At 44.8% G+C, this 13739-nt stretch overlaps 1 protein-coding gene across 4 annotated transcripts in view; it reads left to right on the forward strand.

Moving 5' to 3' along the window:
* Nucleotides 1-13739, forward strand: part of SLC2A9 (solute carrier family 2 member 9) — a 263570-nt gene that overhangs the window by 85804 nt on the left and 164027 nt on the right. For all 4 annotated transcript variants that reach the window (XR_015767801.1, XM_028089207.2, XM_028089200.2 and 1 more), the window contains one exon: nucleotides 6035-6159. Coding sequence is in view for 3 of the 4 variants with exons in the window: in XM_028089207.2 (XP_027945008.1) it covers nucleotides 6035-6159 (125 nt within the window). In the remaining variant the exon portion in view is untranslated. The remainder of the gene's footprint in view (nucleotides 1-6034; nucleotides 6160-13739) is intronic.

The raw sequence follows: 13739 nt of genomic DNA on the forward strand, positions 1-13739 counted from the left end.
CTACCTCCCTGCTAAGATTGCTGCTCCCTGATATCCATATGGCTCATCTACATTCCTTCTTCAAGTCTGTGCTTAATGTCACCTTCCCAGATGTCTCCCTGTGCAAACGTCTTCCCCTTCCCTGCATTAGTTTTCTCTACAGCACTTGTCACCATCTGACATGCTACATATGTTTTATATTTACTTGTTTATTGAAAAGAATAGAGCAGGGACTTGGGCGTGTTCACAGCTACATGCCAGACCCTAGAATGGTGTTCAGCACTCAGTCCACACTCAAATGTGTGTTGAGTGAATGAATGTCAGCTGAATGAATGAATGTTGAGAGAATAAATGGCCGTGAGTAAATATGGCAGCCACCGTTGTGGATAGCTTAGTGTCAGGGTTACTGGGATGGTAAATCTCCCATTTAATAGTATGTGAACTTGACCAAGTACTCAAGTTCTAGATCTGTTTCCTTCATGTGGGAAATGCGGTAGCAAGATTACCTAACTCATAGGGTGTCCAGTGAGTATAAGCACTTAAAATAGTGCCTGGCACATAGCAAGTACCCAGTGAATGTTACTATCACCATGGATTTTATTTTATGTCTTTTTTAGTTTATTGAGGTGCCAAATAAGTTCTAGGTGCCATCCTCAGCACTATTCATAAGTCATCTGATTCTTACAGGAGCCTTACAAGATAGACACTGTGAAATCCATTTTATATGTGTGGAAACCAAGGCTCAGAGCATGTTAGAAATCTGCCCAGGGTTGTTCAGTTAGCATGTGGCTGGGCTGTCCAAGCAGGAACATTACTGGAGGTGGATTCAGGAGAATAGCCTTTGTCGTACCCACAGACCCAGAAGCTAAAGGAAGACTCAGAACAGGCCAGAGCTGGGCAACAAAGAGGAAACTTGGCTCAAGATGAGCCTCCTAGAATTTACTCCTTCGTTTATGCAACAAGGAGTTAATGGGGCACCTGCGTGTGCCAGGAATGGGTTTAGTGGCCGGGGCTACAGCAACAAGACAAAATCTCTGTGCACATGGAGCTGATAACTCTAGTAGGGCACATGCCAACGTAAACACAAATAAATGTGGGCTAATATCCTGTGTTGTCGAGGCTGCAAAGAAAAATAGAAAGGGTGATAGGGTTATGGGGGATGGACCCTGCAGCTGGGGGGAGTGTCTGCATCAGATAGGGTCAGAGGAGGCATTTCAATCACTTGAGTGAGATAAGACTCGTACAATGAATTGAGGGGTGCCCAGGACAAGGGTCATGACCCTTGGGAGCAGCCTGGCACTCCCAAGAGATGGCAGGAAGGCTTGTGAGCATGAAAACACGAGTATTGCATGGTGTGGCAAAGGCCATCTCATGCAAGGTTTGGTAGGCCCAGGTGAGGAGTTTATCCTCATTGTAGTGGGAAGCCACTAGAAGGTTTTAAGTAAGGGGAAGTATGTCAGTGTTTGCTCGGAAAGGATCACTCTGGCTATTGTGTGGACCATGAGTTATACAGCAGGGCACGAGTGGAAGCTGGAGCTACCCAGGGCCCCTGCATTTGTTAGAGCGTGAGAAGTCGGTGGTCTGCACCACTGCGGCGCTGTGGGCTGAAAATGGGAAAAGTGCTTTGCTCTGGGATATATTTTGGAAGCAGTATCAGTAAGAATCGGTGATGGATTGCATGTAGGTCAGAAGGAGAATAAGAGAGGGAAGTATCATTCCCAGATTTTTGGTCTAAGCCACTAGGAAGGTGGAGGCTTTACTCACTCAGATGGGGGAGACTGAGGAAAGAGGAGTTTGGATGTATTTGTTGGGGGGTCGGCCGTGGGAACTCAGGAGTTCCATTTCAAATATGCATGGCTTGAGATGTCTGCTGGACTGCAACTGGAAATGCTGAGGAGGCAGTTGGGTATATAAGTCTGGGCTGAGATGAGTCCAGGCCAGAGATATAGTTGGGAATTGTCATCAATTAAGGTAACGGGACTGGGTGAAATTACCCAAGGAGGGAGTGTAGAGAGAGAGGACAGACCAGCCTTGGGACTGAGAAGGGGAGGTCAGCAGGGAGAAAACGGGGGGTGGGACCCCAGATGTGCCAAGAAGACTGTGTTTCCAGAAAGAGCGTATGGTCAACCATATCAGATGCTGCTGAGAAGCTGTCCCGGGGGAGACAGCGTTGTCAGCTGTGTTTGTCAGGGTGCGTGTCCCTCATGCTCTTCACGAAGGCAGTCTCCGTGGAGTGGTAGCAAGGATCCAATCAAAGTGGCATGAGGAGAGAAGGGGAGGCGAGCCGACAATATTCTTTAAGGCGTTTCACTCTAAAAGGAAGCTGAGACAAGGGACAGTGGCTGCAGAGGGATGAGGGCCAAGACACAGTAGCCGTGTTCGTAGGGGAACGATGGGGTGGAGGAGTGGATTCTCTCTGGTAGTAGACAGCCATGCACAGGAGACTGATGCGTCTTCCCTGTCTGGGCAGTTTTAGCCACATCCGAGTGGCCCCGACCTCGTAACACCTCCATCTCCTTCTCTGTGAGTTGTCCAGTTCACAGGTGCTGCTGGCTACAGGTGTGAAAGAGGAAATGAACGAAAAGAGATAATTTATGTAAAAGCCATGCTCTGTCTAGACTCTTCTAAAGGTCTCTCATTGAGTCTGCATCCAGGATTGAGATTTTCTAGGGATGGACCCAAGAGTCTCTCTTTTTCTGTGCTGTTGGTGGATCTGATGAGCCGCCAGCCCCGAGAACCACCAACTAATGCCAACATTATTGCTATGAATATCATGACTATCATCCTAGCATCCAAAGTCCAGTTTAACTGGACTGCATAGGAGTCGAGGTCTGATTTCTGACCCAGCCCTTTATTTCTTTCTGTCTACGGGTTATGCAACATGTTGTTCTGCTCAACATCCAAGAGCCCTCTGAGTCTGGCCTCATCATTCCTTTCTTGCCTCCCCTCTCTCAACAACCTCTTCACAAACTTGACTTACCCTGGACTCTGCATCCACAGAGGTTTGTGTTGTGAGGTCTCAAGAAGCAGAACTGGGACCAGAGATGGAGCTACAGGGAGAACATTTTGGCTTGTTGTGAGAAATCCCTTTTTCACAGACAAGCTGCTACCATGCCTGGGATGGGGGGCACTGCTGGGGCCCACGAGCCAGGCCCACTCGGTGGCGGGGGGCAGGTGGCTGGCACCACAGAAAGAAGGCTGGGGCCATGGAGCAGATGCACCTGCTGCGGTGGGAGCAGGGAGACAGGGAGGGAGATACCAAGCCTCTCCTCTTCCCCAGGGGAGACTAACGTCAGGCCTCTCATTGGCCAGTCCTACCAGGGAGCCGGGAAGCAAGGGAGCCTGGGAAATGTAGTTCCCTTTGAGACAGCAGGGCATGGAAGGACTCCCTGGAGAGACAGGCAGGCCAGTGACAGGCACAGGTCCCACTTATAGACTCTCAGCCTCAATATCTTTACTCCTCATTGACGTCTGTGTGACACTGTGTTTTTCTGTGTCCCTAACTAGATTTAAAACCCCGTGACGGTGAGGACAGGGATGACTTACTCTTGATGGTAAACCCAATGTCTAGCACTCGTTAAATATTTGCCGAGTGGATATGCTTGTGAAAGCCCTCGATGCCATGAGGGTGCAGGTCTTCCCACCACCGCCCCGCTCTCTTCTTAAGGCTGACATGTCAGTTCCTCTGAAGACTGAAGGGAAGGGCCGTGAGCACTGCACAGACATGGGGCACCAGCGTGTTCTCATTGTGCTTTGAGGTCTCCCTAATCACTGAAATTAGTGCCTTTGGGTTCATCGTATTGAAGCCTGAGTTTGTGACCTTCTGCGTCGGAATAAGGGCGGTCAGCCTAGATTAGAATTTCTATTTTAAGTCTTGGCCAAATCATAATTTCCCCTCATTTTGACATCCATTTACATTAATTTTTTGACTGGGAGATTATATTTATATTTTGAATAATTAATACATTCATATGTCATAACTTTCAAAAGGACCAAATAAATGTCAAGTAGAAAGTTTCCATTGCATTTCTGTCCAATCAGATCCCCTTCCTGGAGGCTACCTGTGGTGCCACTTTTTTGTGTATCTCTTCCAAGGTTTGTGTCTATCTCTGCATGCACACAGACATGCACCCCCACAGCCCCCCCCACACACTTCTTTATCACACAAATTGTTGCATATTATACACAAAGTTCTGTACCCTGCCCTTTGCATTTAACAATATATCTTGATCTTCCCACTTGTGCTTTGATGTGTGTGCATAATTGCCATTATATAGATGCATAATTTACTTAAATAGTCCATTGCTAAAGGACACCTGGGTTGTTTCAGTTGTTCACCATTAGAAGTTGTGCACCAATATAGAGGATGTTGCAATGAGTAGTCTTTGTACCATCATCACTGAGCTGCAAAAGTCATTAGCATTGGGATTCTCCAAGAAGATGTAGGAAGGGGAAAAAGTTTAATGGAAAGTTTGAGATAAGTAACAACTAGTGTAAAGAGCCCCAGCCTGGAATTTAAGTGTTCCTAACTCCCAAAAGTAATAACAGAGCCCCCTTAGAAGTCCCTAGCTTCTTGCAATTTACAAAATAATTTAATATTTGTTAACTCATTGAATCATTAGGGAAAAAATATCCTGTGAGAAGCTATGATGTTTTTCTCTAGCTTCTTGACTCACTAGTTGTATGACCTAAAATAAATTTCCAACTTGTCTATATCCTGGTTAATGTATCTATAAAATAGGGATAATAAAGTACCTACCTCATAGGATCATTTTGAGCAGCAAATGAGCTATTCATGTAAAGTGCTTAGAACAGCGTTTATCATATAGCAAGAGTTCAGTAAGTGTGAGCTATTATGATCATTTTGTAAGTGAGGAAAGGAAAACACAGAGCAATCAAGTACAAAGTCACCTAGCTCATAAAAGCTACAAATGGTGCAGGGACCCAGGTCTCTAGGCCCCCAAACAAGTCACGCCTCTCAAGCATGAGGTCTTAGGGATATGTTCACGGAATAGTGATTGGTGTCGTGGCACAGAGCAGCTAATAGTAATATTGCCATAGGGGTTTGGCTGACCATGTTCGAGGAGATTAGTTCAACCTCACAATTAGTGCTGTAGTTCATCAAATTGAAGATGTCATCACATATAAGAAACACTGTTACATGAACTGCAGAGAAGGAAGGGAGGGATGGAGGGAGGGAGAAAGAGAAAGAGAAAACCTGCCAATTAAAGGTATAGGATACTGTGCTGGTTATTAAGCTATTATCTCTCAGCTCCAAACTTACCCTCAGTGCTCTGCTCTGTGATGCAGGGGCTGGGACCTGCATGCCTCATCTGCCCTTTGACAAGAGGGGAATTAGAGGAGGAGGGACAAGGAGCTTGGTCCTTTTGGTTTGGTTGAATTTCCTACCAGTCCCAGCAGTGAACTTGGCAGTTGAGTCTAGTTGCCAGCTTATGTCTCCTCCCCAGAACATGGTGCCCCTCAGAGTAACAGCCCCAGTGGGCCGCTGCCCACCCTTGAAGGTAAGCCAGGTGTTGAGGGCCCCTCTTCCAAGCCCCCCAAAGTGTCAGCACCATATGGGCAGCACCCCTCTTCAGAGATCCCCCTTTCACATCTCAGTTCCCCAGTGCCTGCCTAACCAAGGCACTATGTTAAATTCTCTCTGTTAAAAGCACTAGAGTGCTTTTCATTTCCCTGCTTGAGTTCTGACTCATGGATTGTAGACACACATTGACTTCAGAAATGTTAAGTGAAGGTCTTGGAATTGGTGCCATAGAGTAGGTGCGTCGGGGAGTTCATAGATTGCAACAGTGCCTAATCAGCCCTGGTGGTGAACCCAGAGGAAGGAATGCCTTGGTCAGGGTCACAGAGCCAAAGGGGGCAGTGGGGGCTCCTGGGGCTCTGGCCCCTGTTCCTGACCCTTAGGCCAATGCTTTTCTACTGTGCCTGAGTCTTGCTCTGCTGGCCATTTTGAAGGGCCTGACCCCTGCTCCTTGGATGGGTAGGTTGACCTCCTCATGATGGACCTTCTCATCAAACCACCCTTTTTTTCCAGGAAGTACACTCTGCTGGTCAACAATGGGTTTGCAATTTCTGCTGCATTGCTGATGGCCTGTTCTCTGCAGGCAGGAGTCTTCGAAATGCTCATTATGGGACGCTTCATCATGGGCGTGGATGGAGGTGAGCCTTCACCAAGGCAGAGCTGGTCATGATCCTCAGGGGTGTTTCAAAGTGGTTTTCGGTGGTGTTTAAGAGTGGTGTTTGGAGCTGTCACATGACTGGGCTCCCACTAGTATTGAGTTGCCAGGGACCAAGGATGCAAAAAGTCTGCATAAAGGGGGCCAGTCCCATGAGATGAACCACTCATGAGGCTCCAGCATGCTAACTGAGAAATACTAAGTGGGAGAGATCCAAGTCAACTCCAGAGACCTGGATTGTCTTCAGTATGTGATGCCTTTTGCTTTGTCATCTTCACTATAAAATTCATATTCCAGGGTTGTCTGTGGTTTCCAGGGAGTTTTTGATGAGGGTTGTGTTTCCTGTCTGGGCCTCTGACTTATTCATTCTTTCATGTATTCCCTGAGCATTCGTTTATGGATCACCTGCTGTGCCGGGTGTTCTTCTCCATGCTGGGGACACAGTGGTGAATGAAATCCCCCAGTCCCTACCCCTGTACCTTACATTCTAGTGGGTGGCTGGATACATAACTGGATACATAAGGTAGGTAGTAGCAAGCCCTAGGAAAAAAATGAAGCAGGACAGGAGGATAGTGGGGGCTATTTTAGATAGTCCAGCCAAGGAGAACCACTCGGTGGGGGAAACGCATGAGCAGAGACTGGAATGAACCAAGAGTGAGAACCAAGTGAATATCAGGGGAATTGGGTTCTTGACCAAGGGAAGAGTGTACTGGCCCTGAGATGAAGTCGTGCTTGGTACATTAAAGGGAGAGTGAGGGGCCAGCATGGCTGGAACTCGGTGAGCTGGGGGACAGTGGTTGCAGATGAGGTTGAAGAGGGGCCGGTCACATCATGTAGCGCCTTGTGGGATTTGTTCCAAGGGTGATGGGAAGCCAGAAGAGGGTTGAGAGAAATGTGACATGAGCTGGTTTTGTGTTTCAGTAAGATTCCTCCTGCTTCTGCGTGGAGAAGAGTTTAAAGGAGGGCAGAAGTGGAATCAGGGTGCCACTTGTCCAGGGGAGAGAGCCATGGGGGGCAAGATGGCGGCCAGGAGGCAGCAAGGTGCCCCTGGCTACTGGCTGTGGGGTGTGAGAGAGCAGGAGCCTCAAAATATATTGTTAAAACCAGCCTACCAACCAACCAACCCTACTTTTTTTCTAAATATTGCAAGTCTGTAAGGTATTACTTGTAGGCATTTGTGGAAAGATTGCAAGCGTTTGGATTAGAAATGTCTGCCTTTGTGTTGGAGCTCTGCTGCTTGCCAATTACTGACTTCTGGCAAGTTGCTTAATGACTCTGAGCCTCAGTTTCCCCATTTGTTAAACGGCAATAACAATACCTACTTTGAAGGGCTGTCATAACGTTGACATGATGCCGTATGTATATGTGTGTATATACATGTGTGTGTGTCTATATGCACACGCACATATTTATATATATATATATGTGTGTATATATATATATATAAAATCTGCCAAATGCTGTTGTAACCTGTGAGCTTGTTAAAGGCTAATTCCCTTCCTTGCTAATTCTTGCGTGCTGCAGGCACCAGGCTTTGGGAGTGAGCTAAACAACAAGTATACATCAGGGAGAGGTAAGCTGGAGAGTGAGGGCCTGAGGAAGGTCAGGGCAGAAGACTTCCTGTCCCTTCCCTGCTCTGCTGGCAGGTAATATTCAGGATTAGTAATAACCAGACTTGGGGTGAAATTACTGCTCTGTCTTGGTATTCAAGTAGAAAGGAGTTAGCTATAGAAAATGTTAATTGGAGTTTGTGTGGTGTTTTACAATTAACCAGTCCTGTTCATGGTTTCTTCTGCTCCGATCACCTGCTAATGCTGAAGGACTGTTATTTTGTCATTTTACATCAAGGACACTGAGGCTCAGAGACGTGGGACAGTAAAGTGGTTAAGGCTGAGGGCTGCGTGTTCACACTGACTGCGTTTTCCCACTCACCTAGCTTAATTTCATTACTTTGTATCAGTTAGATTTTGCTACATTTAAAACAACAACAACAACAACAACGGGAAGGTAATGGCTTCAAGCAATAACCGTTTTGCTGAGCTTGGAGTTCCGTGGGCTGGTGGGGCCATTCTAATGCGGGCAGCAGGGTGACTTCAGATGGTCTCACTCGCCTGTTTGGTTGTTGGCAGCTGGGTTGGTCTCAGGGGATCCCAGCAGGCCCAGCTCATCTCACCTCCACATGGTCTCTCAGCCTGCCATATGTAGGGCGGCCCAGTCTTCCCTTGGGATTCTCAGAGTGCCAAAGAGTGGTACCAGGGGCAGGACCCCACGTGCAAGCACCTGTCAAGTCACTGCTTGTGGCACGTTTGTCGGTGTCCCATTGGCCAAGACAAGTCCCATGACCAGGGGCACCATCAGTGTCGGAGGGACCTGAACCCGCAAGGATGCAGACTCAGGGGGTGCTGTGAACCAGTGGGGCCCCACAGCAGCATTCTGCCTCACTGTCTTAGCCCCTTTCCTGGACCAGGCAAAAGGGATTAATCAAAAAGCCCCCTGTGGTGGTATGCAAAAATTAACTGATGGGCGTGAAGCGCTTGGTACATTCCAGACCTATAGTGCCTTCCCCCATCGCTGGGAATGGTGATGGGATCATTGCCATTCTTGGTGCTATTCTTTTCATTCCCAGCTAATAAGGTACAGATCCCGGGTGTGGCCCGAGATGCCTGGTTTCAAGGGCCCTGCCTGCGCAGGACAAAGGCTTGGTGAGATGGGCAATGAATGGCCTTTCCCAACACAGGCCGCAGTGGGTCTCCTTTTCTGGCAGATTTACATTTTCTCCATTAGCCTCTATCTAGTCATTTTGCCTCTCTAGGTCTTCTGGGGGAAGTGACCCTTACTGCACATTCCTAGTTTCTCTCTGAGTTTCCTTAATGAAAAATAGGCTGGACTTGAAGAGAGAGGCCATATTTACAAAGCCCCATATTCAAGTCAGATGTCTGTTAGACCTCTTTTCAGATGAGTTTTACAAAAAGAAACAGAAAACAAAAAAAGTAAGAACAAGGAGGGGAGAGAAAAACAGACTCCTCTGACTTCTGGAGCGCAGCCTGTTGGAGGTGGGCCAAGACGTGGAGGCTTCATGTCGTTTATTCTCATCAAACCCTCTCAAAGCAGAGACGGGGACTTGCAGGTATTTAAAGGAAGGCATTTGGTCAGAAAAAGGGGAAATTGCTGGCCAGGAGATGAATTGACTGTCCTGCTTATAATAAATAATTTAAAGCCAAGTGATAAGCCTGGAGGATTTTCAGAAGGCTGTGCTGCTCAAGCCAGGTTTGTGGGCAGTATTTGGAACCATAGTAGAAACCCAGGACACCTTCCCCAAGTGTCCTTTCTCTAAAAAGCTTGGCAAAAAAAGAAACACATTTTTACATTGAAACAGACTTGATGCAGCTTGGTGTTAGAGGCAAAATCCATGCAGATGGTGAGGTCAAAGTAGAAGGGTGCAGAGCTGTTTTGTGTTTGTGGAAGATTGCACTGGACAGGTTCCTGCCAAGCTGTCCCAGTACAGCCCGTGCTCCCAGGGGTGCAAGTCCATGTCCACGGCATTAGGAGCTCTCTGATGGACAAGCTCGGCTACCACAGTAGGTGGTCTCTGGTGGACATATTGGAGCAGCTTTTAGAGAAGCATATGACATGGAAAGAACATGAAATCGGGGTCAAGGATGTGACTTTAAGTTCTGGTTCTACCATTGACTTGCCAGGTAACCATGGGCCCATTATTTTACCTCTCTGGGCCAGTAATGTCACCTAGAAAGTAAGGAGGATTGGACTCTGGGAGCTGAGGTTGCAACCACCTCTAAAAATCTGCTTTGGCTCCTTTTTGTACTCACCTTAGAGCGACTATCTTGAGCATTCTCTTGAAGCTTCTGGAGTGCACATGACACGCATAGTTGTATTGTTTACTCATTAAACAACATCACAGGGACGCCTGGGTGGCTCAGTCGGTTAAGCGGCTGCCTTCGGCCCGGGTTATGATCCCAGGGTCCTGGGATCGAGTCCCACATTGGACTCCTTGCTCAGCAGGGAGCCTGCTTCTCCCTCTCTCTCCCTCTGCTTGTGTTCTTTCTCTCAAATAAATAAAATCTTAAAAAAAAAATCACAGACTAGGAGATTGTGAATTAAGAGTATAGGGCAGAAACACTGGCCCCCCTGTCCAGTGCCATCAGCTTAGGTGTACCATGCCCCAAGGACCTACCAATTATGTCCCAGCACAGGCTCCCAGCAAGACTGTGGGTTGCTCTTATAAGCAAATTATTTGTTATTTATCATTATTCTGCCTACTGCCCCAAAAGGGGCCACATCGTCATCCCTGGAACCAGCAAATGTGAGCTGATACGGCAAGGGGACTTCGCAGATGTGATTAAGTTAAGGACCGTGAGACGGAGCACTTACCCTGGGTAATCCAGGGGCGTCCCATAAGATCACAGGAGTCCTGATAAGTGAAAGGGGAAAGATTCAGAGCCAGAGAAAGGAGATGGGAGAGTAAGAGCAGACACTGTGTGCTCTTGTCTCAGATGCAGCAGCAGGGAGGGGCCACGAGCCAAGGGGAGCGGGTGCCTCCGGAAGCTGGGAAAGGCCAGGAAGCCGACTTTCCCCTAGAGCCTCTAGAAGGATCACAGCCCTGCCATCACCTTGATTGTAGCCCAAGTCCCATTTTAGACTTGGGACCCCCAGAACTGTGTGAAAATACATTTGTGGTGTTTACATCACTAAGTTTGCGGCAATTTGTTACAACAGCAGTAGGAAACTAGTAAAAACACTAATAATATTATTCATTTATTATGATTTGAGTCAAATTTAAACTCGACAAAGAGCATGTGAGGATGGATTCTGGCCCCAGCCCTGCTGCTAACCAGCTGCGTGACCTCAGACAGGCTTCTTTACCCCTCGGAGCTTTCCGTTTCCTCACAAGTACCGTACAGATAACAACAAAGCTACCTGACAATGCTCAGGTACTGTTTAGGGGTGTGTGTGTGCCTGTGTGTCTCTGAATGTGTGTCCGTGTGTGTGTCTGAGTCTGTGTGTATATGTGTGTTTCTGCGTGTGTGCATGTCTCCACATATGTGTCTATGTGTGCTTCTATGTCTGAGTCCGTGTGTGTCTGTGTGTCTGTGTGTTTCTGCATGTGTTCATATATGTGTCTGTGTGTCTGAGTTTGTGTGTGTCTGAGTGTGTGTGTCTGTGTATGTGTGTATATGTCCGTGTCTGTGTGTGTGTCTGTGTGTGTCTGAGTGTGATGTCTGTGTATATGTGTCTGAGTGTGTGTATGTGTGTCTGAGTCTATGTGTGTTTGTGTGTGTCTGTCTGTGTGTGTCTGAGTGTCTGAGTCTGTGTGTATATGTGTGTGTGTATCTGTGTGAAGAGGAAAAAGGACAGAGAGAAAAAATTAAAATACATAATTAAAATAGCATATAAATCAGGAAGGCAGTAAGTGAAGTTGGTGTGTATTAATTCTTTGCATTGTCCGGGAAATACTAAAAGTACTAATTTATATTAGCTTTCACTAAGACACAGATTCATGAAATGATCTCTAGAGCAATTATTAAAAGAAGAGGAAATAACACAGAACAATCAAATGACTTAAAAATACATAATCCAGAAGAAGGCAAGAAAGGAGAGAAAATAGAATATATTCCAACTAAATTGAGTTCAAATAAAGAATTAAAAAAAAACCAGAATATAGGAGTGCCACATAGAACAGCAAATGGTAGGATGATGTATTTAAACACAAGTATATCAATAAATATAGACTCAATACTCCAATTAAAAGGTAAGAATGGTTACATTGGATAAAACAAATACCTATGCATAAGCTGTTTGTAGCTTAGATATAAAGATACAGAAAGATTGAAAATAAAATAATAGGAAAAACCCAACGCTTATAAATCCAGTACAGCAACGCTTGAAGCAAGAAGGATGACTAAATATGAGAGAGATCCCATGATGCTGAAGCTTTCAGTTCATCAGCAATATAACAATTTTAAAGTTGATATGCACTTCGTATAAAACGTCAAAATGTATAAACTGAAAATGAGTATACACTGAAAATTAGCCCAACTAAAATGAGAAATACAGTCTCAGCAACTGATAGAACAAGTGGACAAAAACATCAGTAGTACAAGGTTTGAGTGACACAGTGAACAAATATGAGCTAATTAATGTATGTGGAACTTTAAACCTTGGGACTCTAAAACACGCATTCCTTTTCAGCATTCATGGGCTGTTTATAAAAAAATGACCATATGATGAGCCATAAAGCGAATCTCAACACATTTCAAAGGATTAAAATTAGACTGTGTTCTATGACCACAATAGAATTAAATTAGAAGGTAATTACAAAAATATAAGTAGAAAATCCTCATATGTTTGGAAATTAAGATGTTAAGCGGCGTACATGCTAAGTAATGAATATGTATTTTCGAGTAACTGGAGGGACATAAAGAAATCACAAAGGAAATTTTTAAATAGTTTGGATTAGATGATAATGAAAACACTACATAAGACATACCAAAATTTGTGGAATGCAGGTAAAGCCATATTTCAGGTAAAATTTATAACCTCAAATGCAAATATCTAAAACAGATAAAGCTAAAAGTCAATAACCTAAGACTGCCTCTCAAGAAGTTGGAAGGGGATTTTCATTGGAGAGCATCAGCAAGACCAAAGTAAATTCTATAAGAGATTAATAACATTGATAAACCTCTTATGAGACTGTTCACAAAGAGAGAAGGAATTAATAACTAATATTAGGAATTAAATGGATAGATCCTGAAGCATTAGAGAGATAAGAATGTATCATGATGTGACATATTTGAAAACTTAAATGAAACGTACAAATGCCTAGAAAGAAAAAACTTAACCAATAGTGATGTAAGAAAAAATAGGGTATCTGAATAGTCCTGTTCTATTAAATAAGTTGAACATATAATTAAAAACCTTCCAACAAAAGAGATTCAAGTTTTCTTTAAGAGAGAACAATGCCAACTCTGTATAACATTTCCAGGGGGTATACTTCCCAACTCATTTTATGAGATGAGCGTATCTTTGATATCCTATCCCAATAAGAACTTTGCAGGAAAAAAATTGCATGCCCAATGTCATTAAGGAACATAGATATAAAAAAAATCCCAAATAAAGAATTAGCAAACAATTTCAAAAATAAACATAATAGTATTTCAACAATAAAACATAAAAAGATAATATGTCGAGACCTTTGAGAATCAGTCAAGGTAATTCCCCTTATTTACAGAATACATTTTGGACAAAATCATATGATTATTTTGATATATGCAGAAAAGTCATTTGATAATCTTCAGTATCTATTTATGGTAAAGAAAAATGTAAAAACATGTCTAGCCAACTCGGAATAGAAGGAAATTTTCTTAAACTAATAAAGGCTACCTACCAAAACCTACAGCAGTCATCATATTCAGTATAATATGTTAATAGGTTTTTCTCTGAGCTCAGGAACAAGACAAGATACATGCTATCAACCACTCTGAGTCAACATAGTACTAGCGGTCCTAGCTAATGCAGTGAGGCAAACAAAAACATTTTTAATGTAAG

The sequence above is a fragment of the Eumetopias jubatus genome, unplaced genomic scaffold (genome assembly GCF_037043125.1).
Source record: "Eumetopias jubatus isolate StellerSeaLion01/CBP00866 unplaced genomic scaffold, mEumJub1_p1.0 scaffold_2, whole genome shotgun sequence".
Taxonomy (NCBI): Eukaryota; Metazoa; Chordata; class Mammalia; order Carnivora; family Otariidae; genus Eumetopias; species Eumetopias jubatus.